This window comes from Moschus berezovskii, chromosome 14 (genome assembly GCF_049115385.1).
Source record: "Moschus berezovskii isolate FMDL1 chromosome 14, NW_MosBer_1.0, whole genome shotgun sequence".
In the NCBI taxonomy this organism is placed as follows: domain Eukaryota; kingdom Metazoa; phylum Chordata; class Mammalia; order Artiodactyla; family Moschidae; genus Moschus; species Moschus berezovskii.
In genome coordinates, this window is record NC_142473.1 from 33,488,818 (window position 1) to 33,515,548 (window position 26,731).

Sequence of the window (26,731 nt, forward strand, 5' to 3'; positions counted from 1 at the left end):
TGGCTATGTGACTTTTGCCAAGTTGTTTCATCTCTTTATGACTGAATTTCATCACTTGTAAAATGATGACAGGGCTTCCTTAGTGGCTCAGTGGTAAAGAATCTGCCTGCAATGCGGGAGACACAGGAATTGCGGGTTCAGTCCCCGGGTCAGGAAGATCCCCTGAAGAAGGAAATGGCAACCCACTCCAGTATTCTTGCCTAGGAAATCCCATGAACGCAGAAGCCAGGTGGGCTACAGTCCACGGGGCCACAAAAGTTTCGGACAGAACTGAGAGACTAAACAACAACAACAAAATAGTGACAATCATAGTAATTTCCTCAGAGGGTTTTGTTGTGAAGGTTAAATGAATGAATGCATTTCCCTGACCTCTGAACCTTGTGCCTTAGGCCAGAACATTCATCTCTTCTGGCTACACTCACTACTTCTGCTTTAAATACCACTGGATTCCTTCCAAATTTATATCTTGAGCTCCTTCCTCTCCTCTGATCTCTACATTTCAGTACTCAGCTGCCTGATGGACTACTCCTCTTGGACATCTAATAGATATCTTAAGCCTCACATGACCCACACTGAACTCTTCATCTCCCTCCCTAAACCTGCTTTTTCCCAGGTTTTCTCTGTCTCAGGTAATGGCAACTCCACACTGCTACCTGCTCAGGCCAAAGCCCTTGGAGTTACCCATTAGCAAATTGCATCAGCCCTTCCTTCAAAATACACCTGAAATCAACCACTTCTCACCACCTTCACCATAACCATACTGGTTCATGTCACTGTCACCTCTTACCTTGGACTAATGAAATAGCTCCTTGGTGTCCCTGCTTTCATTTTTATTCTCTTCAAGCCTATTCTTTTTTGTTTTTTTTATCCCCAAGTCTACTTTAAAAATTTTTTTTTAATTTTATTTTTGCTGTGCTAGGTCCTCATTGCTGCACACGGGCTTCCTCTAGGTGTGGTGTGCTGGCTTCTTACTGCAGTAGCTTCTCTTGTTGCGGAGCATAGGCTCTAGGCACGTGGGCTCGGTAGTTGCCGCTTGTGGGTTCTAAAGCTCGGGCTCAGTGGTTGTGGTGCAGGGGCTTAGTTGCTCCGCAGCATGTGGGATCTTCCTTGACCAGGGATAGAACCCATGTCCCCTGCATTGGCAGGTAGATTCTTATCCACTACGCCACCAGGGAAGTCCCTCCAAGTCTATTCTTAATATAGCACCCAGGTAAACCTATTTTAACTAAGTTATAAAGGTCATATTATGATATTCTTCTGCCCCAAACCCTCCAGTACTTCGCAGTTCAGTGAAAAGTGAGTGTTAGTTGCTCAGTCGTGTCAGATTCTTTGAGACCCCATGGACTGTAGCCTGCTTTTGTCCGTGGAATTCTCCAGGCAAAAGCACTGGAGTCGGTAACTATTCCCTTCTCCAGAGGATCTTCCTGACCCAGGGATCGAACCCAGGTCTCCTGCACTGCAGGCAGATTCTTTACTGTCTGAGCTGCTAGGGAAGCCTCCGAAAGTACTAACCAGGTGCCACCCCTGCTTAGCTTCTGAGGCCAGACGAGATTGGGTGCGTTCAGGGTGGTATGGCTGTAGACTCCCTGTTTAGAGTCAGACTCAAAGTCCTTGAAGGACCTATGAAGTTGTATACAATCTGGTCCCACCACCTCTGCTGTCATCTTTACACTTCGCTCACTTCACTGCAGTCAGACCAGCCTTTTGCATGTTCCCACACCTCCAAATCTCTGTGTTTGCCAGCAGAGGCCTGGAACATTTTTACCCCGAGTTCTCCTCTTGGCTCACTCACGTAACCTTCAAATCTTCACCCAAAGGTCCCCTTCTAAATGTTACGCATTTCCTGGCAGCTCCAGCCGCCGCCCCCACCATCTTCCTTTCCAGCTTTACCTTTTTTAATAGCACACGTGTCCTTCTCACCAACTATTTACCTAATGCACTATATAATTTTCTTATTTATTTTGCCTATTTTCTGTCTTTCACTTTTAGAAAGTAAGCTCTGTGAAGACTGGCATCCTTGTCTATTTTGTTCACTGCTATATCCTAAAACAAAACCTGGCATACAGTACTGAATACATTCATGATAATAATTGTGAATACATTTAGTTAATATCTAGTCACTCTAGTTATTCTTTTATCATTTTGGAAACAGTAAGAGTCTGGAAAAGAACAATTTTAAGCATTGACATTTGCTAAAAATCTACAAACAATGGTTATGAGAAGGTGCTAAATGAAAGGCTACAAAATCACACAGATACTATGATTACAAATTTGCAAGATATGTAGAAGAAAAAGATGGGGCACAAAAGTTACATTAGTTTTCATTGTAACATTACAAAGAATTTCTTGCTATTTTCCAATTTCATTTAAAATTGTCTCTAAAACAAAAGTTTGACTTACTGAAATAGGAACAACATGACATCCTTTACAGAAAAATGAAGCAAAGCTTATCTTTTCGGCAGTACCTGGAACAGGTCTGGAGAGAAGGGAAAGCTCACTGTTGGTCTTGATCATAGGGCTTTTTCTGTAAATCATTTCTAAAAATAACTGTAAAATAATTGTATATACAGTGTTCATATACTGTCTGATTAGATTTTAAAAATAAGTCTGGAAGAAGCCTCTTTAGGAAAAAAAAAAAAAGTCTGGTTCATAGGAGAGCCCAGAAGTTCAAGTCCCAGTCTGAGTTCTGGCTGGGTTCAAGTCCCATCTGAGGTGTGATTGGGTTTGAGTCCCAGTGTGAGCTGTACGGTTTCACAAGGGTCCTCTGACCAGCAGCTCAGCGACCTCTGGACAGCAGCAAGGCAGGTTTCGCTCCAGGGCGCACCCACACATGCCACATCCCGGTGCACCAGTCTCAGATTATAGGAAGGAGACCCTCCTCAGCCTTCTGTGCCGCTGGTCCGAGAACCTTCTGTGATGTCTTCCAAACTCGGCCCATCTCACAGGAGGAACTGGGCGCATGTGAAACCACGGAACCCAGACTGGGACTTGAACCCATGATCTTTTAATTACAATCACTCACCTGGTCTCAGGACTTAACAAAGCTCAGGTTCTTGATGTCTCATCACAGAAAGAATGCAGTGAGAGACTAAGTGATAGATAAGAAGTAGATTTGTTTAGAGAGAAAGACTCCACAGAGTGTGGGCGAGAGGTCCCAGGGTATGGGGTTGTCCGTTTTTATAAAGGTAGGTAATTTCATAGGCTAATGAGTGGGAGGAGTAGTCCAGCTATTTTGGGGGAAGGGGTGGGGATTTGCAGAACTGGGCCACCACCCACTTTTTGGCCTTTTATGGTTAGCTCAGGACTGTCACCTGTGGGTGGGTTATTCAGATGTTAATGTATTACAATGAGGATATAAACAGGCTCAAGATCATGGATGTGAGAGCTGGACCATAAAGAAGGCTGAGTGCTTTCTTTGACGAATTGATGCTTTTGAGTTGTGATACTGGAGAAAACTCTTGAGAGTCCCTTGGACAGCATGGAGATCAAACCAGTCAATCCTAAAGGAAATCAACCCTGAATATTCATTGGAAGGACTGATGCTGAAGCTGAAGCTCTAATACTTTGGCCACCTGATGTGAAGAGCTGACTCATTGGAAAAGACCCTGATGCTGGGAAAGATTGAGGGCAGGGGGAAAAGGGATGAGATGGGTGGATAGCATCACTGACTCAATGGACAAGAATTTGAGCAAATTCTAGGATACAGTGAAGGAGAGGGAAGCCTGGTGTGCTGCAGCTTCTGGGGTCGCAAAGAGTCAGACAGAACTTAGTGACTAAACAACAACAAGGTCCACTGGAAGTCAAATCTTCCGCCGTCTTGGACCCAGTTGATTCTAACCAGTTTTTGTCATGTCCTATGGCTAGGATATTCTTTTAAAGGTTGCGCTCTGCCCGCTTCTCTCCTGTTTCACATGGAAGTCGTCAAGGCCAGTTTGGGCTCCTTCCGCCCTATCCCCAGGCACCTCCCCAGCCATTGTCTTTCCTCACTGCTCAGCCTGAGGAGCCCTCTCTTTGCTGCTGACCAGGGCTCAGCCTCCCTGGCCAGTCTCCAGGACAGAGAATTCTACAGCTGTGCAGCCTTGGCCAATGTCCATTTTCTGGGCACTGCACTGATTCATAAGACTCAGTGACTTGTGGCTTTCTCTTCCCCACCCTAGACCTGATAAGGACAAAAAGCATTGTTTCTTTTCTGGCTCAGCCGTCAAGCACAGGGTGACTGCCCTTTTGCACAAGCTGAGCCTCTCTTCCACTGCTGCCTCCACAGCCTCCCCTCGGCATCTAGCCAGAAGCCCTGGAGGATCACAGGGCTGGACCAACCGCTTAGAGGAAAAGAATTTCTCTGCCTGAAGCTGAACAACCGTAACAGCAACAGCTTACATTCCTTTCGTTTCTACAAATAGAATTTTAGATTCCAGAAGCCATTGACTCAATTATCATGCATGTGTTCATCCATCATTCATCAAACCTCTGTGGACTGCAGACTCCACTGCCCTGTGTGCCTGGCACTGTGCTAGGTCATAATCTAGCAGTACCCTTGTGCGGATGTCTCTGCTACAAAGAGGAGTAAGGCAAATGCCCCACCCACCCCACCTAAATGAAGCAGTTAAAAAAAAAGTCACTCTCACTTGGCTAAGTGGTCAATGACTTTATTGAACATTACTGTTTTTCTGTATTGATCATATATTTATCCTCACAATAAAATTTTGAGGTAGGTATTAGATCACTTGGGCTCAGCGGGTAAAGAATTCACCTGCAATGTGGGAGACACAGAAGACATGGGCTTGATCCCTGGGTCGGGAAGATGCCCTGGAGAAGGACATGGCAACACACTCCAATATTCTGACCTGAACAGAGGCCAGAACCCCATGGATAGAGGAACGTGGCAGGCTACAGTCCATGGGGTTGCAGAGTCCACGACTGAGTGACTACGCACGTATGATCACTTGCACAAGAGGACGAAGGCAGAGACTTCCCTAAAGTCACACAGCTACTGAGCCTGTGTTCTTTCTCCTGACCTTGCTGGCAGTCCCAGGATAAGCACTGCAGGCTCACACAGAAACTCAGGGAAAGCCAACCCCCTGTGGCCCTACCCTGACTCCCCACCTCTCCTCCACTGGCCCCACTCTCATTCCTTCTTCATTCAGTCAGTCAATCAAAGACAATTATTGAGCGCCTACTAGGTGCAAGGCTCTTTGGGGCAGTGGGGAAATGGCTCATAAAAGACTTGGTCACCGAAAACTCTCAGAGCCTAATAGAAGAGCATACATAGATAATTATGATGCCAGGTGAAAAGTAAGAAACGTAGATAAAGTGCTAGATCGAGTTCAAGGAGGAAAAAATTACTCTGATTTAGGAGAATCTTTGCGGAGATGGGCCTTGAGGATATTCAGTTTTGGGTCCAGCAGAGATATAGGGGAAGGACTGCTGAGATGAAACACATTCAATAAAAGGTGGAGGCAGGAAGGGGCGGAGAAAGGAAGGGAAAAAAACTATAGGAGTCTGTGTGGTTGGAAGATGATGTGCCTAAAGGGGAATAGCAGGCTCGAGTTTTAGAAATAGGCAGTGGAGGGACTTTCCTGGTCGTCCAATGGTTAAGAATCTGTACTTTTACTTCCAATGCAGAGGGTGTGGATTTGATCTCCGGTAGGAAACCAGATCCCATATGCCATGTGGCATACGCCCCACCTCTAGAAAAAAAGAAATAGACTGTGGACATTCTCTAAATATTTACTACCTGAAAAACAGTACATTTGGGCCAGATTACAGAGACCAAAAATGCCAAATTAGAATCTGGTGCTTGTTTTCTTGCTAACAGGGAGCCATTACGGGATTTTCCCAGCATCCCCCTTTGATGGGTAAGGCCAGGTGTCTGCCCCGTCTTGGCCTCTCCCAGCCTCCTCCTCAGCAGCTGGAACCACAGTGTCAGCAGCCCTGTCCCCCGCTGCTGTGTCATCGTTTACTCTCTTTTAAGTGCCTGGCCCACACCCAGCAGCCCCCACACAGCAGCCCAGAAGGCTTCCTTCCTGGGGCAGCAGGGCCGAGTCATTTGGAAACCTCTCTCTGATGAGCTCCGTGATCAAGGTGCTGATACGGCAGGTGGGCCTGCCTCACCATGTCCCCAGTCTCGGAGGTGAATGCGGCGGTGAGTTTCGTTGGCCCATCACCTCCGCCTCGGCCCGGTTCACTTTCACTGCCGGAGACGGAGACGGAGAAGTGTGATGTGGATGCCTTTGACGATGCCCGCGCACGGTCCTGCCTCTCGTTTCCTGCCTTTGCCTTTCAAGGCTGCTCTGTCCTGCCTGCCCTATTCTGGGCCATCCCAGGGCAGGGCCCTCATCTGCCCCCTCACTGACCACAGTTCCTTGCCCTAGCCTTACTGTAGAGGCTCTGAGGACATGCAGGCGGGGAAAATGAACTTTTTGCCACTTTTCATCCCCTCTAGAACAAGCAGGCTAACTGCTCCCCTGGAGGCCAGTTCGTCTCTTGCTCCCTGGAGGGCAGAGCACTGGGTCTGGAGTCAGAAGAACTGACTGGGCTTCCTTTCCTACTGGATAGACTCAAGCAACTCATGAGACTGGCTGAGCCTTGGTTTTCTCAGGACGTAAATATACTGTTGACACTATGTATAATGAGATAACTAATGAGAACCTACCGTATGGCTCAGGGAACTCCACTCAGTGCTCTGTGGTGACTTAAATGCAAAGGAGATCCAAAAAAGAGAGGAGATACGTATAGGTATAGCTGATTCACTTGGTCTTTCCTGGTGGCTCAGGGGTAAAAGAATGTGCCTGCAATGCAGGAGACACTGGTTCAATCCTTGAGTCAGGAAGATCCCCTGGAGGGGGAAATGGCAACACACTCCAGTATTCTTCGCTGGGAAATCCCATGGATAGAGGAGCCTGGCAGGCTACAGTCCATGGAGGGTCACAAGAGTCAGACATGACTTAGCAACTAAATCCACCACCACTACCATAGCTGATTTACTTTACCATACAGTAAATACTAACACAACATTGTAAAGAAACTATACTCATGTAAAAATTAACTTAAAAATAAAAGTAAAATAAAGAATTAAAAAGTAATTGAGAAAAAAAATAAAAGAGTTGAAGAACTCCTGGCTGGTTTTCTCCACAGGCTTGAGATGAGGTCCTTCTGAGACAAAGCATGGGAAAGGACTTCATAAACTGTAAATTAATCTGGGAGTATTCTGATTGCCATTATTAGTTTGTGAAGATTGAGTTCACATTATTGTTCTCTTGCTGGGAATCTTGTTCCTTTCCTTAGAGCACTTACAGACTTTTATAAGATACCATAACCACTGAGCAAATTGTTGGCTTGTTGACTACTGACCTCCTCTCCAGAGTGTAAGTTACGTGTGCAATGGGCAGAAATCACGTTTAGGGTTGTTTCTTTTTATTTTCCCGTGCAGTGCAAGCCTAAAGAATAATGATTTGAGGACCCATACCCATCCTCCCAGGAGACATCTGGGAGGCTGATCTGTCTTGTTCACTGCTTCACCGTGGCATGTAGTAGACGACTAAGTGTTTTTTGGAAGTTGAAATAAACAAACCTCCTTAAATTCCATCTTCATTGTGAAGTTCTGCTGCTGAAGAAGCTATCACGTTTCCCAGTTTCTCCATCTGTGATCCAAATGCCCAAAGAGGAGGTTCCCTGTGCCCCCTCAGAACCTACCTTCCCGGCCTCTTGTCCTTCTCACACGTCTTCCTCAGCTCCAGTCCAGACAAGCTGCCCACCATCGTCTCCCCAAGATATGCTTGTACTCACCTGCAGACCTCTGCTGGGGCTCAGGCATTCCCCATTCCCTTCCCTCAAAGTCCTGCCTAAACTTCCTTCCTTTCCAAACCCCTTTGACAAGTGTGTGTATGTGTGTGTGTGTGTTTTGGCTGTGCCAGGTCTTAATTGCAGCATGTGAGATCTTGTTCCCTGACTAGGGATCAAAGACAGCCCCATCTGCTTTGGGAGCGCAGAGTCTTAGGCACTGGACCACCAAGGAAGTCAGAGTGTGTGTGTTTAATAGCAGTTTGTACCTATGCAGGATTTCTATTTGGAAAAAAAAGACATTTTACATATATGATATCATTCAAGATAAATAGTAGCAAGATTGACAGTGTAGGCACTTTATAAGCGTACAGATTAGGAAGTTAGGCTCAGAGAAATTTTATTTGTAATTTCTATACCCAGGGATTGTACTTAACTTGTGGATCCATTAAAGAGTGAGTTCCACTGAAGAAAAAAAGGAACAAGGAGAGATAGACTAACAGGCTGAGAGAGAAGCAGAGACAGAGGCAAGAGACCCAGAGGGAGGTGGGGAGGAAGAGAGGAAGGGTAGAAAATATGAGTATGTCACACGAGGAGTAAGTAAAGAATAAGTGTTGTTGGGAAAACGTGTGTGTGTGTGTACACAAGCCAACAAGTCTGCGATAAAGACATATTTCATACAATGGGCCACGGTCAAAGTGACTGGGTTACACATGTGCTGAAGGGTTAACCAGAAGGACTTAAGCTTCACAAGTTCTTGTGGAGGCCGAGATGGACAAGAGAGAGGCCAGAGATGGGAGCCATGACCTAAATTTCAGCAGTGCCAGCCTGGGGCCCAGGGAAGCCAGTGCTCTGGGGGAAACCATCTGTGGGTTGTGGTTCCTATTGTGTGAGGTGAGTTGTTCTAGAGAAGCCTCAGCCACGGCAGTGTTTGTGTGGAGAGGCTGAGAGCTGTGCTGGGTGGGTTGGGCTGTGTCAGGGCAGCCATCTCCAGGTACCAATGCCGTGTAGCCTAGGGCAGCGGTTCTCAAAGTGTGGTTCCCAGGCCAGCAACATCAATATCACCTGGTCACTTGTTAAGAATTCGTATTCCCAGGTCCCATCCCAGACTTCGGGAATCAGAAAACCTGAGGGAGGGCCCAGCCATCTTTTTAACAAGCCTTCCCGGTGACTCTGAGGCAGAATGTTTGAGAACCACTTTCCTAAGGATGCCCTGTTTGGCATTCTGTATTTTATGTGTCTTGGAATATCTAGGCAGGTCTGGTCTAAAGGCAGCCTTGTTGGAAAATAGAAATGCTGGGCCACCAGTCCAGGCCTTTTGCTACAAACCCTGGCTTTCTTTCCACAGTTTACACGGCACATTCACATATAGGACGTGTAAAGGAATGCTGGGTATATGCTTCCTACACCGTGTACCTTCCACGCTGCTGGGCGTGGCCTGCACTGGGCTCAAATGCATGCGTGTATGTTGCTGGGAAAGGTTGGGGGCGGGAAGAGAAGGGGACGATGGAGAATGAGATGGCTGGATGGCATCACCGACTCTGTGGACATGAGTTTGAGTGAACTCCGGGAGTTGGTGATGGACAGGGAGGCCTGGCGTGCTGTGATTCATGGGGTCGCGGAGAGTCGGACACGACTGAGCGACTGAGCTGAGCTGAGCTGAGCTGATGTTGCTTTGAAAATGTTTTCAAGTTACACATGTAGATGAGTGTGTAGACTTGGGTGCATGCTGGACAAGGTGCTCCCAGCACAGAGCCTGAATCCTTCCTCCCTCCATCTTCACGTCACCCCTCTGAATGGGGCTCAGCCGTGCTCAACATGCAAGCACCTGATCCAGGCACCTGACTCCCACTCTAACCCTGGCCACAGAGCCTGCCCCAGACCAAAGTTTCCCAGACATACTCAAGGCCCCTATAACCTTGAGGCAACCTTGATGTACCTCCCCAGCACCTGCAGCTCATTTCCTCCCCGCAGGACTCCTACCTGTTACCTAATGAGAGAGGAGCTATGCGTGGGTGCTGGCTCCAGCACTGAGAACCTTCACCACCCCACTTCCTGTGTTGATTTTTATTGTGCTTGTGGGTCACTGGTGACTGAGTGAGCTGTTAACACTCACAACTACTTCCCACTACTGCCTGAAGCTCAGTTTCCACATGTGTGATAACGTGATAAAAATACCTAACACATAAAGACTGTTTAGAGGACCATAGGAAATGATGTGTGTGCGAAGAGCTTAGCAGTTCATGGCACACAGTAAGCACCTGATAAACAGCCCATAAATTTAGGCAGAATTTTCCCCTCAGATGGCCAGGTAAGTGCCTGTCCTATACAAAACTGAATCTCTGAGAGACGGTCATGTGGTCTGGTGGAGAGGTCCCCAGGTTTGGTTTCAGACCCTGCCTCTGTCCATTACTCTTCCTATACTCATGAGGGAGGAACTGAGGCTGTTTCCTCATACCTCCCCCACCATAAAATATGGCCACAGGTGAATACCTGCACAATGAGTTCTGAGGATTAAATAGAGTTAAATGTGAAAGTAAGGATAAAGATGATTAAAATTGTGCAACTTTGTAGATTGGTTAATACTGGACAAAAGTTACTGTCCTATCCTAGACAGATACCCAACACTTCCTTGGGCTGATTCGCTAGGTGGGGACCTGTGGAGCTTTGTTCTGAACAGCTGGGGGAGACCCAGAGAACAAGATCTCAGTCCAGGTCAGAGAGAGCCAGCATCCCAGGGTAGTGAAAGAATAGGGGAAAACCCCAACCCATTCCTTGCCCCCATACACTCTGCTGCACAGCTTAACATTTCTGTGGAATATAGGAAAGGAACTCCAAGACAAGTGATGGAGTCTAATATCTGAAATAAAGAGAAGCAATTAATTCCTGAAGTGTGAAGCAAAAATCACTGAGAAAAACCCACCTGAGCTTATATTAAGCCACCATCTTGCCTAAGGTAGACATAAGTCTACTCTGGTCAGAACCATCAGTGGTTGTTTTGTTGAGAAGCCTGGAAAACAACATTGCCTTGGGTAGGTTACCCATGGGTAGAGACTGGAATCCCACATGGAACAAATACAAGCAAGTTACATGCTGAAATAGTTTGGACTGCCTTATCTGGAAATGTCACCCTCACACACCGGTGGAACTCTTGCCATCTCCTCTTTAAAATCATGGGGTCACAGTACGCACTGTTATCTCTATTCTAGGGGGCTTAGTCTGACTTTATCTGTTTGAAGATCATCTTTTCTCCTAGAGGCAGTTACTCTCTGAACCTTCCAAGGTAACATTAGAACTCATAGTCAGCAGGTATTTATTCATTTAGGGCAAACCATCAAAGGTCAGTGACTGGGACAAGTGGGCCCTGGGCACCTGCAGTATCTCCCACCATCTGGAGAGATGGGAAGGGCCATCTGAATGGCCCAAGATGCACAGTAAGTTAAGGGACTGGAGAGGCGTTCAGGAAACAGGCACAGGTTTCTCTTCTCCATAAAACCCAGGTCAGTCACTGAGAAGTTAGATGTGTTGCTGCCCACAGCATCATGGGGCAACCACAGCCATAGCCTGCCACCACATCTGAGGAGTCATCCTGAACCTCTTACCAAACCTCTCTTCTGAGCCTGCCACGCATCATAGTGAATGGAAAACCATGAGAAGAATACGCGAGGAGAAGGCCACAAGAGCAATTCCTCCCTTGTCCAGTATACACTCCAACCTCCTCCATCTTCTTGCTGCTGCCGCCCCCCCCCACCATACCATCATCATCATCACCACCTCCATAACCACACCCATTGCATCTTGAGTAATTATTTCCACACACTTCTTCATGCAGTCCTCATCTTCTCCCACGCCCCCTACCTTGCACCCTCCCCTCCAGGCATACCAGGTCACTCTACCCAACCCTCCAGAGTCTAGCTCATGTCCTTCTTCATCCATGAAATCTTCCCTGACTTTTGAGCATGGTAGGTCTCTAATGGCATGAAGCAGGGTTCTGTTTTTGGCATTGTTCTGTCAATATTTCCCATCAGGACTTGGATAGACCCAAGGAAAGCAGGCTTATTTAAATTAGCATCACATCAACAAAGGACTGAAGCAAGATTTCAAGTTTCCCTTTGTAAGTTGAGATGATGGACTGCGTGTGTGTGCTAAGTTGCTTCAGTCGTGTCCAACTCTTTGTGATCCTGTGGATTGGGGCCCACCAGGCTCCTCGTCCATGAGATTCTTCAGGCAATAATGCTGGAGTGGGTTGTCATGCCCTTCTCCAGGGATCTTCCTGACCTAGGGATCGAAACCGCATCTCCTGCAACTCCTGCTTTGCAGGTGGGTTCTTTAGTGCTGAGCCAACAGGGAAGTCCAAGACGATGGACTGAAACCATTGAAAGGAAATTCGTTAGGCATTTTGTCAAGGGGAATGGGAGCCCCCTGGAAAGACCATTTTAATGGCAGTTATGTAAGTATGGCACAAGGACGCTTATCTTCCTGTATGTTGTCCTAGTGAGAGTGTATCAAGACCATTACCCAGAAATCACACAGAGGTCAAAGAACAGATTGATTATGTCATCCTGTATTAAAACACGATCTCTTGAAAGGACCAAACTTCTCACCCTTGTTGATGTTTGACTAATACTGGGTGACCATCTGATGAGGATGTAGTGACAGGAAACGTGAATTTGCTGGGGGTGGGGGAGCAGAGAATGAGAATGGAATGGTTGCTCTTCCAAATTCCCTTCCTATTCCGACATGATTCTGCACACATGTGTGTGTTAGTCGCTCAGTCATGTCTGACTCTTTGCAACCCCATGGACTGTAGCCCACCAGGCTCCTGTGACGATGGGATTCTCCAAGCAAGAATACTGGAGTAGGTTGCCAATTCCTTCTGCAGGGGATCTTCCCTGGCCCAGGGATTGAAACGGGTCTCCCACATTGCAGGCAGATTCTTTACCAACTGAGCCACCAGGGAGATTCTGATCAGTTTCCTTAGAGTAGCAGAAGCTAAATGGAATATATCAATGGACTGGAGGGACAGAGATATTGGGATCGGGGGAGGCTGGAAGAATAAGTACACAGAGAACACTGGAGCAACCTCCTCCTAATGGTTTCAGGAACGGAAATGCAGAAGAGGAACTCTGGCCCCTTGTCCTGAAATTCTTCCTCTTTCAAAAGCTGTTACTGGAGGCACTGAATGGAGATTGAGGAAAGAAAGACCTCAACATTAAATAGAGAGGCTGAAAATCCCTCAGGTTGTTGAATTCCAAGAAAGATGTATCTGTTGGGGATGATGTGGGGAAAAGAAAAGGGGAAGATGAACATGGAAGAAAAAGAGAAGGAGGACACTGGAACAAGTAGAATTACAGCAAATGGCAACTTGGCTGGAAGGGCAGAATGAAGCGGGGCCAGAAAGAGCACCTCATCTGTAGGTGCCTCTGTGTGTGTTCTCACTGATTCTGTATCATTGTGGACCTTTCCTGGAAGAAAAAGCACAAAGGTGAGCCTTGGAGGAGAAGTTGATCCATGTCTACAAAGGAACTTCTTAAAGGTAGGGGTCCACAGAACCCTTCAACTGCTCTTCAACTCAGGGCAGAGTTGAAGGAAAGGAAAAGGGTTCTGACAAGCCTGTAAGAGCAGCAGCCTGGTGCATTAGAGAGAATACTGAATATGGAGGCAAGAAGCCTGGGTTTCAAGTCCTAGCTCTGCCACTGGTTACCTGGAGGTCCTAAGGAAGTCACTCTGCCTCTCCGAGCATCAGGGTCCTCCCGTGTAAAGCTCTACTCTAGCTAGGAAGTCTATGACATTTATCATTTATGTGCCAACCAAGTTCATTTATAGCTGGAACGTCATTATTTTTGAGTCAGAAAATGACTCTTCTGTGGCTGTTTTTGTGCTTGGTGATTCGGGTAATTTCATTTTTGTCTGCCAGTAATATTTTAGTGTTGTTCCCTTTGAAAATTTCTAACCTCTCTCTTTTGAACTTGAATTGGAAAGGGAAGGGTTTTTGTCCCTGCCTGGACAAAAGGATCATGGCCAATAAGGTGTCCCAGTCTGCTTTGGACTGAGGGGTTTCCCAGGACCAGGGACTTTCAGTCCCAGGCACACTTGGAGGCTGGGTTGCTATAGTGGTGAGAAAGATTAGGGCTGGGAGGCAGCTTGGAGGAAGGGGCCTGCAAGAGTTCACCTCCTGTTCCCTTTCTACGTGGAGTTTCCCACGAAGCACCCCCGACCAACCGGTGTGGTGGTTTTCATTACAAGGCGTAACTAACCCCCCATCGGGAGCCTGGTGGAGATACACGGTGGAGAAGTGAGGGGCAGCCTTCAAACCAGTCATAAGCCCCACCTGAGATAACTATTGCCAGGAAAGAAGCTGAAATGCTTGACTAGCACTGATGCTTTGGGGATTTTCCCTTTTTCTTCAAAAAAACAGAAAAGACCCAGTGGAAAAAAAAAAGTGATGAGTTGTGAGACAGGCCTTGGGCCCTACACAGCCCCAGGAGACAGCACGCAGTTCATTTGTTTAAATTTGCAGCTGACGGCTGCCACCTCTCTATAGGCACCAAGCGGAGAAGCTCTCAAAATCAGATAGTAGCCAGTCTGCTGACATACTGCTACAATCATGAACTACCCCCTCACTCTGGATATGGACCTCATGAACTACAACCTGGAGGACCTGGTGAGTACAGACAGGTTGCCCAGGAATTCTAAATATCCTGGGCCCGGGGCCCAAGGGAAGACGGGATAGTCCCCTCCCACAGCGGATCGGCAGACTCTAGACAGGTTCCCTGGCCCCTGCCTTTTAAGGTTTGATTTCTCATTCCATGGATGCAGCAGATAAATAGAACTGATGCCTTACATAGACATCCTTTATTTAGAGGGGACTAGAAAGATGGGTTTAGATCCTGCATCCTCCTTGGTGTGTTCTGGGACCTAGAACAAGTCACTTTGCCTCTCAACTCTTCAATAGGATCTCCTCTCCTCATCTCTTAGGACTGGAATAAGGGGTACGTGGGAAAGTACATTGGCACTTTTCTTCATGTTCAGAGGCTGGCACTGCTAGCTGACCGATCAGTGTATATTTAGTCATCTCTTGCTATATGATTGTCATTGGGGCACGACACTCTCTCTTGGGTAGAGAAGTTGAGAACCTGGTGTTGGCCCTTAAATAGCTTACGGGCTAGCCAAGAAGTAAAAACAACTCACTAGAAGCTTGTAGACAAGGATTATGTGCTTAAATTGAGGAGATGGTTGGCAAGGGAGAGGACCCCAGTGGGCTGGGGCAGATGGTGCTGAGTTGGTGTCAAGTGCAGGGAAGAATCTTGTATTAATCCTAGAAATGTCTTAGAGTATGTTGTGGTCTCCCTTTGAAGACTGGGCTCTCTAGAGACAAGGTATTCTTGGGTGGGCTGAACAATACAGTCCCCAGCATCACTCTCTGCCACCCACCCACGCCTGTCCCATGAAGCAGAGGAGCCCAGTTGGCTTGGTCATCACTGGGTCCCCGAAAGATGTATGTAGGGGACCACTCAACCAGAGACCGGAGGCGCCTATGTGAGGGCAGTAGAGGATAGTTTGTAAGGATCTTTTGGAAACTTCCTTGCGGCCTTCTCTCCCTTTCCCCCATGGCCAAGGACACTTCTAGGGGGAGAATTTCTCACTCAGTCTGGATTGGATCATGAATGGTCCAAACCCTTTCTCCTCTACCCACCAGCTCTCCTGGCCCTACACTCCCCCTGAGATGATCCCTGACTCCCTCTCGCTCCCCTGACTGGAGTACATACTGTAACTCCATCAACCGTGTACCCACACTTGCTTGGAAAATTCTGCCTCTCACTCACCTAGACTCCAAGACTTGGAAGGATATGTAGAACGTGGGGAGGTGGGGGAAGGGCTAATTACCCAAAGTCTAGCTTCTCGATCCTAACCCCAGATAAGAGCAGTCAGAACCGTCAGTCTGATCAGACCTGCTGCTTAATTTGTGGGACCCGATGCAACCCGAACATATAGGTCTCCTATTGAGAGACCTGATGCAACCTAAATGTGTAGGGATCCTATTCAGAATTTCAAGACAGTGACAAGAGAGCACCAAGCCAAGCACGGGGCTCTTCTAAGTGCTGGGTGCTGCGTGACTGTCCTCGTAGCACGCCCATAAAGCTGGTCCTGGGTCCAATCAGGCTAAAACCCCACAGCCCTGACAAGGCAACGCACTCTCGCCCTGGCCCCCAGCCCTGGCCCCCAGCCTTCCCTGATTAGGTTACAGGGCATCTTCCTTTGCCCACAGCTTCAAGCTGACCACGAGCCCTGACCCAGTTGGATATCACAGTAACCAACTCGAGACCTGGCTCGTTCTGGCTTCTGAGAAACCTCAAGAGTTCCCCTAACAGCACGCCTCACTCCACTGCATGACCTACTAGAGACAGGTGGTGGCAGGGGGCAGGGGGACAGTGGGGCGCGTCCCACATACCAAAGAAAACCCACAGGCCAGGGAGAGAAACCGGTGACTCACTTCATGTCATATCTCAATTGGGTGGTCTCGGGCCAGGGAACCCAGTGGGCCTGAACCACCCCATCCCTCTCAGAGTCAGGCCAGGAGCCAGGAATCCCAGGGCCGGCTGGGCCCTGGACTTGTCTTTAGCCAGCTCCTAGTGCTTCATCCCACCTACACTCACCTCCTATATATTCTCTCTTAGGGCTGTTGTCTCCTCAGAAGCACAGACCCTCTCTACCCCCACTCCCTCACAGCAGGACCTTGAGCAGTTTTGGCAACCTCCCCCACAACGTCTCCCCGCACAGGGCCCTGGGATGGCAGGGCAGCAGAAGAGTCTTGTATGCACCTGCTTCTCACCAAGTGTGTGCTGATTCGTGCTATTCTACTGGGGGTCTCAGCTCCCCATCTCTCTGGAGCTAGTCTGGCTTCTATTGTTTTTGTTTCCCATTCCCTTCCTTCTCCTTGTCCAAATCAAGTATCAGTTCAGCTTCCCAGAACACTGAGTTCTAGACTCCAATGCTGGGTTAAGATCGGTGTGGGGATGGGGGACTCTTGGCCATAAACCAAGTGTTGGCCATCCTGTCTTCCCTCCCTCTTCTTGCACCTATTTTAAATGTCCATTTTCTTGAGATGGATTGCTAACTGCCATGAATGGAGGATCCAAACGGAAGACATCTGGCTAGGTACCAGAAACAAGTAGCCAGGTCCCTGAGGTGGGCATGCCAGGGACCCATTCTTCTGGGAAGGTAGATCTAGGCAGATCCGGGAAAAGCCTCTGTCCACAGGAAGCTGGACCTGAAAGCATGAAGCCTCCTCTAGACAGAACTAGGACCTGAGGGGCCTCCAGGGGCCAGTCATAAGCTGCATCTCCAGCCCCACCCTGCACACCAGCCATCGATTAGGGGGAGCCTGGCCCAGCCCCAGGGCCTGGATTCCCCGACCCCTCCCCAGGGATGACCCCCACAAACTATGACTTCAGCGTGATCAGAGCATCACAGGATGCAAAGGCCGTTCACACGCACTGTCCCATTTCATCAAGGAGGTGTCAAGAAGAGGAACCAAAACCAGCTCAGGCTGTTTCTGGGGTTTACCTTGGGGGAGGGAAGGCTCACCCTCCTCCCAAACCAATCAGAAATTCCCAGAGGAACCCCAGTGAGAAGGGTCACACCTGGGGGTGATTGGTAGGGTCCGATAAGGGGGAGACCCAGGCAGGGCCAGCCTGGGGAGGGGTCGGCACGGGAGCAAATCTGGACTCAGGCACACAGACCGCAGTCTCCAGCAGAAATTCTCGCCTTCAGTGACGAAGCAGACTGTGGCTGATCCACTCCTCTGGCAGATTGGCTGAAAAAGTGGCCCTGAACTCGCGCTGACAATCAGAACATAAGAATGAGTCTTCTTTCAGGAGTGATGGGACAAAATACTTCCAATCAGTACTAACTCGGGATGTGGTATCATACACACCCAAGTGACATGTCCATCTGTCCCTTGGACAGTGTGGTTCTGTCCCCAAAGTGTAAATTGATTTGGGGTACCAAGGGGGACCCACTGAAGCCTGGAGACTCAGTGCAGAGGAAGGGGTAGCTTAGAGTCTCCACCCAGAACCACACCCAGAGTAGTGTCTTGTTCCTCATGGCCAAAGCCCTCTGGTGGAGATGGAAGAGTAGCCTGGCAGGTCACTCTTGAAGGCTGGGGGTGGGGAAGGGGGGGAGATGTGACAAATGGCCTTCAGGGAGTGTGGGCCCTCTAAAGGAAGAGGGGATACCGACCTCCGCCCTTGCCCTTCAGCCCAGCCTCCTTCCTCAGAACACCCCCCTGCCCCCGGCATCCCTCAAGCCACCGAAAACCAGAATAGGAGACACTCTGACTGCCCTGATCACAGCTCCCGACTCTGAACTGGGAATGTCCAGCCAAGGACATAAAAGGAGATGGAGTCTGTGTGTGCTCCCCGAGCCTCTTGCAGTCTGTATGACTCAGGCCCCTGGAGCCCTGGGCTTGGGCCTGGACGAGCCAAGCCCTCAGCAGCCCTGCCCCCCTCCTGTGGGCTGAGAAGCAAAGTTAGGCTGAGCCATTCCCTCCCTGCAGGCCAGACAACCTGGAGAAGCAACAGCACCCAAGCAACTGAAGATAAGGCTGAGAACCAGCTCAGGGCAGGGCATGACAGCCCGAGACGTGGAGCGTCTGGGAGCTGTGAGCAAGGCGCATCTGAGAGCAGCTCCCAGCCTCTTTTCCAGGGCAGGAATGCCTTCCACACACTTGGCCTCAAATATTCCTCTTCCTCCCAAGGGCCCCAACCCATTGTTAAATAGCTAGAACCTGTTAGAAGGTTCTTTCTCCTTTGACTGAAACACCCCTCACCCCAATCTCGGCCCGTTCTTCCTGGTCTACCCTCTAGAACCTCACACAGTAAGTCCATCCTACCCTCTCGCCATGGGGGCTCTTTACAGTCCTTGAAGGCGCTGGCTATCTTTGAGTCAAGTCTTCTCTTCCCTGGATGCCACCGCCACTGACCTGGGAGCTTCCTCCAAGGGCAGGCATTTCCGGACCCCTTAACCTCTGGTCACCCTGGTCCAGCCCAAAGGAACTGGGTTGGTGGAAGCTGCCCACCGACAGGTTTCTGTTCACCTACATAAGGTAACGGAGCCCTCCTGGCAGCCACGTCACTCTGTTGACTCATCTGAAGCTTGCTGTCAACAAACTCTCGGGACTTTTTTCTCACAAACAGTTAAGTCAGGTCTTCCCTCATCGGTCCCTGAAGAGTTAAAGTTTGAAACCCCATCTCAGTTTCTACATTTTTCCTGATCAATTCCATCTGGTCAGTTTGGGCCTGTAGTTCTTGTTTATAGAGAAGTCTGCATCATTTGAAAATGTCCCCCAGCTGTGTCACCCAGGACAGGGCTGAGAGTGAAAACAAGGAAAGGATCTAGGGCAGACCCCTGGGGAGGGTCCGAGACACCCCCCTGCCCACTTGCTGACACAGAGACCCATCAGCAAATGCTTGTGAGCTTCACACAGTTCAGGGCAGGGCAGCATGGTAGCCTCATTATTTAAAGAAGTCAGATGGGACCTGGGGGCCTTAATTATCCAGGGAGAGGCCTGGGTCCTACAGGGGATCCAGAGGAAGGAAAGAAGTGGGGAGCAGGGGAAGAAGAATAACATTTGCAATCCCAAGCATTTAAAAAAAAATTGTGTTGATTCATCTTTTATTGTGCTGGGTCTTTGTTGCTGCATGGGCTTTCTCTGGTTGCAGTGAGTGGGGGCTACTCTATAGTTGAGGTGCGAGGACTTATTGTGGTGGCTTCTCTTATTGCAGAGCATGGGCTCTAGTACCCTTGAGCTTCAGTAGTTGCGGCTCGTGGGCTCAGTAGTTGTGGCCCACGGGTTTAATTGCCCTGCAGCCTGTGGGATCTTCTGGGACCAGAGATTGAAGCCGTGTCCCCTGCACTGGCAGGTGGATGCTTAACCACTGGACCACCAGGCAAGTCTGCAACCCCAAGCACTGCAATCCCATCCTCCCTTCTCCTGGCACCTCAATACCAGGACACAGAATGTTCTAGCCCCCACTCCTCCTAGTGGTCACAGCAATTTTCTACCTAGATTCCTGGCTCTTTGCTCAGCTTCATCCCAGTTACTGTGTTTTCTTGCCTCTTTTGAGGCCTGGTCCCTAGCCTTTGTTAGGCTACTATCCACTGGGTACCTGCTCACACTACATGCTGTCATGGCCCCACCTGGCACATGTCTGAAGCTATACAGGGTACACACTGCTGTCAGAGGGTGTGTGTGCCTGAGGGCCGTGGGTTCCTGAAACTTGTCATAGCAAAGAATGAGGTCATGTCACCCACAATGAACTCCCTCTGGATGTGAGTCTTGGGGGGCCCTTCCATGCCCCATTCCCATGACATTCAGGATTCCCAGTTTCCCACTGGGCCAGAGTCAGCCTTGTGCGATTACCTCTCTCCATGATTTGGGGAAGGGTGAGGGTGCCGGATCCCCTGGCTGTGGGAAATGGTTTAACACGTGCCACTCCCGGGCCCCAACAACCGTCTGTTTGACACCTCCTGCTGAGCGGTATCGCAGCCTCTCAGCGCTCCTCAAACCAGCTTCCTCCATCTTCTCCTCTCTACCTGAGCGTTCTGCTGAACAACCACCTCTCGGCAAGAAGGAAGAGACAGTCCCCACTCCCCTAACTCCCTTACTCCCGTGTGTGAGTGCTAAGTCACTTCAGTCGTGTCCGACTCTGTGTGACCCCATGGGCTGAAGCCCACCAGGCTCCTCTGTCCATGGGATTCTCCAGACAAGATTACTGAAGTGGGTTTCCATGCCGTCCTCCAGGGGATCAAATCCAGGTCTCTTATGTCTCCTGCATTGGTAGGTGGATTCTTTACCACTAGCGCCTCCTGGGAAGCCCCCCCCAACTCCCCCACCCCAGCCATCCTTCTCTAAACCTGGATCAGGAGATGGGGGCTCTGGGGTCCAAAGGACACGTCTCTTTGTGTTGACTTTAACCCATCAACCTAGATGCTTTAGCCAGCAGGTCTTGAGTGGCCAGGTAGGCTGGCTGCACTGAAGCCCCCTGCTGGGTGGTGGGACCGCCAGGCTCCCACCACGAGGTAGACGGAGTCCAGCCCAGCCCCACTGACTGCCAAACCCTACACCTCTGCTTCTGTCTCCATTGCTTTGTTCTGCATGAAGACAGCTCATCTCACTTCTTTCTCCTTAACTCCTGCTGAGTTCCAGGTTGTATTCAATGAGGATGTTGGAAATAGCTCCCAGTATGGATAGAGAACTCGATAGGCTTGAGGCTGTCAAGAACTTTGGGAGGAGACAAGACTGAAGTAGGGTAAGGAGCAGTGTCTGAGTCTCTGCTGGGGCACAGAGAGGAGCTGCCTTGAAGTCCTGGAATATGAGGGTCTCTGGTCTTCTTTCGAAACTGCTCTCTGAAGCCCATCCGGCACGTGCAAAATACATGGCCTTGTAAGGGGGACACAGAGGGCCTGCCTCCAGGAGCTCACCCTGTACTGAGGCCATGGGCATCCCAGGTCCTGAGTGATGTAATAAAGGCACTTGTGACAGAAGAAGAGAGAACGTACTGGGATGGCCCAAAAGTTTGTTCAGCTCTTCCCATAAGATAGTACAGAAAAACCTGAACAAACTTTTAAGCCAACCCAATAATTCCAAACAGAAGAGTTAGGAAGGACATAGGAAGGTGGGATTGAGTGGGGCATTAAGAAAAGCATAGGAACAGGTAAGCTTTTGCAAGAAAGGACTGCTCAGCAAAAGGAAGAATTTTAGAGACAGGACTATATTGGAGTGATGGGGGCAGGCAGGCAGGAGGATGATGAACCTGAAGGAGAGGAATAAAGCTATGAAGAGGAAGAGATAAGGTTTAAAAGGTCAGGGAAATATACATTTTGCAACAATGTAAATGCCCTGTAGGGGAGTTTAGACCTTACCCTACTTCCCACGTGCCACTAGAGGTAAAGAATCCGCCTGCCAATGCAGAAGACAGGAGACGTGGGTTCGATCCCTGGGTCAAGAAGATCCCTTGGAGAAGGGCATGGCAATCCACTCCAGTATTCTTGTCTGGAGAATCCCAGGGACAGAGAAGCCTGGCGGGCTACTGTCCAGAGGATCACAAAGAGTCAGACATGACTAAAGTGACTTGGCACACTGGCACTACAAGTTTATGGCTTTTGAATGAAAGCAGAAGCATATTCTTAAACAAAATCTAGTATGTGAAACCCTACATGAGACAAGGGTGTCCTGGTTTCAAGGAGACTCTCTCCTTGCCCTCCACCCACTCCCTGCTAAAACCTGCAGAGAAAGTCATGGACTCATCCTCTACGGGATGCCCTCCAATTAGTTCTGAAATTGAGTGATGTAAGGTAAACATCTCTCCCTAAGAGAACATGCAGATAAACCTCATCTGGTTTTGAGCGCTGTGTTGTAGTCTGCTGTGTGAATGCATGGAGGTTGGCGTCTTCCAAACTTCTATTGATGAACTTGATCCAAAACATGACTTTTTCTTATAATTGGCTTTGCTATTAAATAAGACTAACACATTTTAAATCAACTATACTCCAATAAATTTTTTTAAGTATGAAATTGGAAAAAAAAGAAAATCACTGCTTAGAGGTAACAGGGAACAGTAAAAGATTTTAAGCAGGACACTTATGTAATGAGGTTCGTGGGTTGGAAAATTCATCCTGCCCTCTGTGTAGGAGCTAGACAAGAGTGGAGAAGTTGGTGGGAATGGGACCGCGGGGAGACAATAGACCTGCGCATGAGTGTGAAGAAGGGCTAGAGCTTTGGTAGAGGATGCTGAGGTCGGGGCAAGCCTGTGGCTCTGCCACTAAACTTATGTATCCCCCCAACCCCTTCTTCCAGAACCACCTGCCCCAGGAACCAGAAGGAAAGACCCAGCTGGGGTCCTGGTTAGCAGTGCAGCCACCCCCACTTGTGGGGGGACCCTCACTCTCCAGGAAGGATGGCACCCAGAGCCTGGGTGCCGAGTCCCTGCTCCCATCCTCTCTCTCCCAGGGGTTCATCGTTTCTGGAAGTGTCTTTCTGAGCCCACAGAAGTTGGTTATAAGTGGTTTTGAAATGCCGTGAAGGAGGGTCTGGTTAGGGGAGGGGTGGGAAGAACAGAGCTGGGAAGTGAGGAGGAGCAGGTGCAGGGGGACAGCTGTGAGTGAAAGGTATGAAAACAGGCACCCTGCCTTCCTTTGCGGTTTGCTCGGTAAACAACCTGAGTGCTGGGGGTGTGTGGGGGGGTGGGGGGTGGGGGGAGTGAGCTTCCGGAAACTGAGTGGGCACATGCCCTTCACTTGGAGCCCTCCCCAGCCCCCCACCACCATCACCCCTGCCACAGGTATCCACCCCCACACCCCACCCCCACCCTCGTGCCTCCCTTACTTCCTCCTATTGCCCTCCTCTGCCTCTGGGCCCTCTGCTTCTGAAATGGGAAGGGCGCAGAGCAAGGAGTGTGCAGGTGATGGGGAGTAGCAGGCAGGGCAGCCCAGGCGGTGCCGTGTGTTGGTGGAAGTTACGTCAACATGGGTTCAAGCAGACCTGCTCTCTAGCAAGACATTGGTGAAACAGAGATATTACATACCTGAGCTTATTGTGCAAGTTATACAAAACAAGAGGCTCTCACAACAATTTCAGTTATAAAGAAGGCACTCAGGAAGAAGGGGACAAAACGAGAGGAAGCCAACAGCCCATATCAGCAAACAGCCCTTCAGCAGGATCCTGGGCTTTAGTAGGGCTTCCCAGGTGACTCAGTGTAAAGAACCTACCTGCCAATGCAGGAGCCACAGGAGATGCAGGTTCCATGCCTGAGTCAGGAAGATCCCCTGGAGAAGGAAATGGCAACCCACTCCAGCATTCTTGCCAGGGAAATCCCATGGACAGAGGAGCCTGACAGGTTACAGTCCATGGGGCCACAAAGAGTCAGATACAATTGAGCAACTGAGCACACACGCACGCAGGCATGAGTGCCCTCTGTCCTGTCCAGAATTGGAACTCCTTATCCCAACCAGATTCATTCCCCAAATGGAAGTCCTGATCCCAGCCCCCGAGCCTGCAGCCTTCCACACCTGAGGACTCAGAGATGAGAAATGACTTACAGGGGCACAGCCCTCCAGAGTCCATATTCTCATGCCACGTTCTCTCCTTTAGTCTTTGTCACTACCCAGTGAGGGATCTTTACAGACGAAAACCGAAGTTGGAAAAGGCAAAGTGATTTGTTGGAGGAACATGAAGGGAAACTGGGATTTGATCTGTGGGCGGCCTGGGGGCGCAGGGACGAAAGCAGTTAGCTTGCGGGGTGTGGGGGGAGGGGAACAGGCTAACTCTACCAGGGCGTCAGGATCCCTCTCCGAGAGGAAAGACTGGTTCTCAGTTTCTGCTCTCCTGTCTCCTTGTCCTTGAAGTACAAGGAATTAGGGAGCTACAATGACAGTACGGAGACCCCCATAAAGGAAAACCACCTCTGCCTCACTGCTGAGGGGCCTCTGCTGACCTCCTTCAAGGCCGTGTTCATGCCCGTGGCCTATGGCCTCATCTTCCTCCTCGGCATGATGGGCAACATTCTGGTCCTGGTGATCCTGGAGCGCCACCGGCAGACGCGCAGCTCCACTGAGACCTTCCTGTTCCACCTGGCGGTGGCAGACCTCCTCCTGGTCTTCATCCTGCCTTTCGCTGTGGCCGAGAGCTCCGTGGGCTGGGTGCTGGGCACCTTCCTCTGCAAAACCGTGATTTCTCTGCACAAGATCAACTTCTACTGCAGCAGCCTGCTCCTGGCCTGCATCGCCGTGGACCGCTACCTGGCCATCGTCCACGCCGTCCACGCCTACCGCCATCGCCGCCTCCTGTCCATCCACGTCACCTGTGCGACCATCTGGCTGGCGGGCTTCTTCTTCGCCTTGCCAGAGATCCTCTTTGCCAAGGTCAGCGAACCCCATTACAACGACTCCCTGCCGCACTGCACCTTCTCCCAGGAGAACCAAGCCGAAACCAACGCCTGGTTCACTTCTCGCTTTCTCTACCACATCGGAGGATTCCTGCTGCCGATGCTGGTGATGGCTTGGTGCTACGTTGGGGTGGTGCACAGGCTGTGCCAGGCCCAGCGGCGCCCTCAGCGGCAGAAGGCGGTCAGGGTGGCCATCCTGGTGACAAGTGTCTTCTTTCTCTGCTGGTCACCCTACCAAATCGTTATCTTCCTGGACACCCTAGCGAGGCTGAAGATGCTAGGCAGCAGCTGTGAGCTGGACAGCTATCTCTCCATGGCCATCACCATGAGCGAGTTTCTGGGCCTAGCCCACTGCTGCCTCAACCCCATGCTCTACACCTTCGCCGGTGTGAAATTCCGCAGTGACCTGTCACGGCTCCTGACCAAGCTGGGCTGCACCGGCCCTGCCTCCCTTTGCCAGTTTTTCCCCAGCTGGCGCAAGAGCAGCCTCTCAGAGTCAGAGAACGCCACCTCCCTCACCACCTTCTAGGTCCCAGCCCCCTCCCCTTTGTTTCAGCTTTCCTTGGGGCAGGCAGTGATGCTGGGATCGCAGGAGCTGGGTTCCTAAGAGCTTGCCTTGGCCAGTATCCTCATATGGGGCAGCTGGAGGAATCAACCCCTCCTCCCAGGACATCCTTGCTGGGTCTTCTCCCAGCCCCACATCTAGGCTGAGGTCCAGGGAGGGGACAGCATCCGAAAGGCAGAGCCAAGGATACCTTTGCCCTTGGGCTGAGAGGACCACGCTTGCCTTCTCTCATCCTAACCATCCAGAGCTCAAAGAACAACTTTTACTTCTGCCCCTGCCAACAGGGAAAGTCACTCCCCTTCCAGAACATGGTCTGTCATCTTATGGACCACATACCTCTACAACCACCCACATCTCCTCCCACCTCACCTGCCAAAAGAAACTAGAAGCTAAGCACCAGGGGTTGGATGGAGGCTAAAGCTAAAGAAAGGTCAGTTGGCAACAGAGTGTGTGTGGCCTCAACACGTCTCAGTGACCAAGAAGCCCAGACATTCTTTCGGGTCACCAGACCTGCGGTGTTCTGACCAGGCGGGAAGCTCAGGCTGACCCGGTCCATGTGGCTGCCTGGCTCTGTTCAAAATGGCGCTGGGCCAGTCCCACGTCACTGGGCCCTGGGAGGTCTACCGACTTAGGGCAGACTCCAGGCACCCTCGGAGACAAGTCAGCGTCCTAGAGAAGACGTAAGGGCAGCCGAGAGGAACCCAACCAAGGAAAGGAAAGATTCTCCTTCCCCAGCTCCAAGGAGGCACAAGTATTCACCAAAGCCAGTTGTCTTCTCTGCCCAGGGCAGAGAGCTCCCAGTGTGGTTCAGGGCCCGGGTGGGTCTGAGAGCTGACGGGGAAGGAGATAGATGCGTTCCCCCCACCCCTCTCCCTGCAAACTACACTGCCAGGGAAACCCCTGGAGCCGCAGAGAGGATCCAACCACAGCAGAGGGGGCACTTAGCCAAGTCAGTGGAGAGAGAGACCTCCTGAGGAGAGAGACAGATCTAAAGGGTCCCCGGGGGTCATCTCATCCAGTCCCCTGCCTGCAGGCTGGGCCATCTTTCTGGGCCTCAGTGAGAGCCGAGGAGCATCCCCTTGGGCTGGGCAGTGTGACAAGCAGGCCTGGGCAAGGAAGTCCCCAGGCTCCAGGAAGCTGAGCCCTGCCCCGAGAAGGTACTACTCAAATGGAACCAGAGGAAGCTGCTCCACGCCAGTCCTGCCCCTGCCCCCTTGCCTGCCAGCCTGGCCCCTGGTCTGACCAGAATGGGATATCAGGGACTCCTGCACTTGTCGAGGGCACACGTTGGTTACTCAGGCCCACTCAAGTCCATCAGCGGAAGTCCTTAAGAAGTCTCTCTGTAGGGAATATTAGATGTATGACCCAGGGGACTCGTCTTCACCATGGAACGCTGGAGAACCCTGGGGTCCCCTGTTCCTCTCAGCCTCCAGTAGTAAGC

General features: G+C 50.2%; 1 protein-coding gene across 3 annotated transcripts in view; it reads left to right on the top strand.

Annotated features, from left to right (window-relative positions):
- CXCR5 (C-X-C motif chemokine receptor 5) overlaps positions 1-26,635 on the top strand; it is a 46,955-nt gene extending 20,320 nt beyond the window's left edge. For 2 of the 3 annotated variants that reach the window (XM_055423154.2, XM_055423153.2), the window contains exons 2-3: positions 14,324-14,443; positions 24,187-26,635. In XM_055423154.2, the coding sequence (XP_055279129.1) occupies positions 14,387-14,443; positions 24,187-25,254 (1,125 nt within the window). In that variant the 5' untranslated portion in view covers positions 14,324-14,386 and the 3' untranslated portion in view covers positions 25,255-26,635. Of the gene's footprint in view, positions 1-12,474; positions 13,316-14,323; positions 14,444-24,186 lie in introns of those variants that run through there. The other variant, XM_055423150.2, reaches the window with a different exon arrangement.
- Positions 26,636-26,731: the final 96 nt, after the last annotated feature.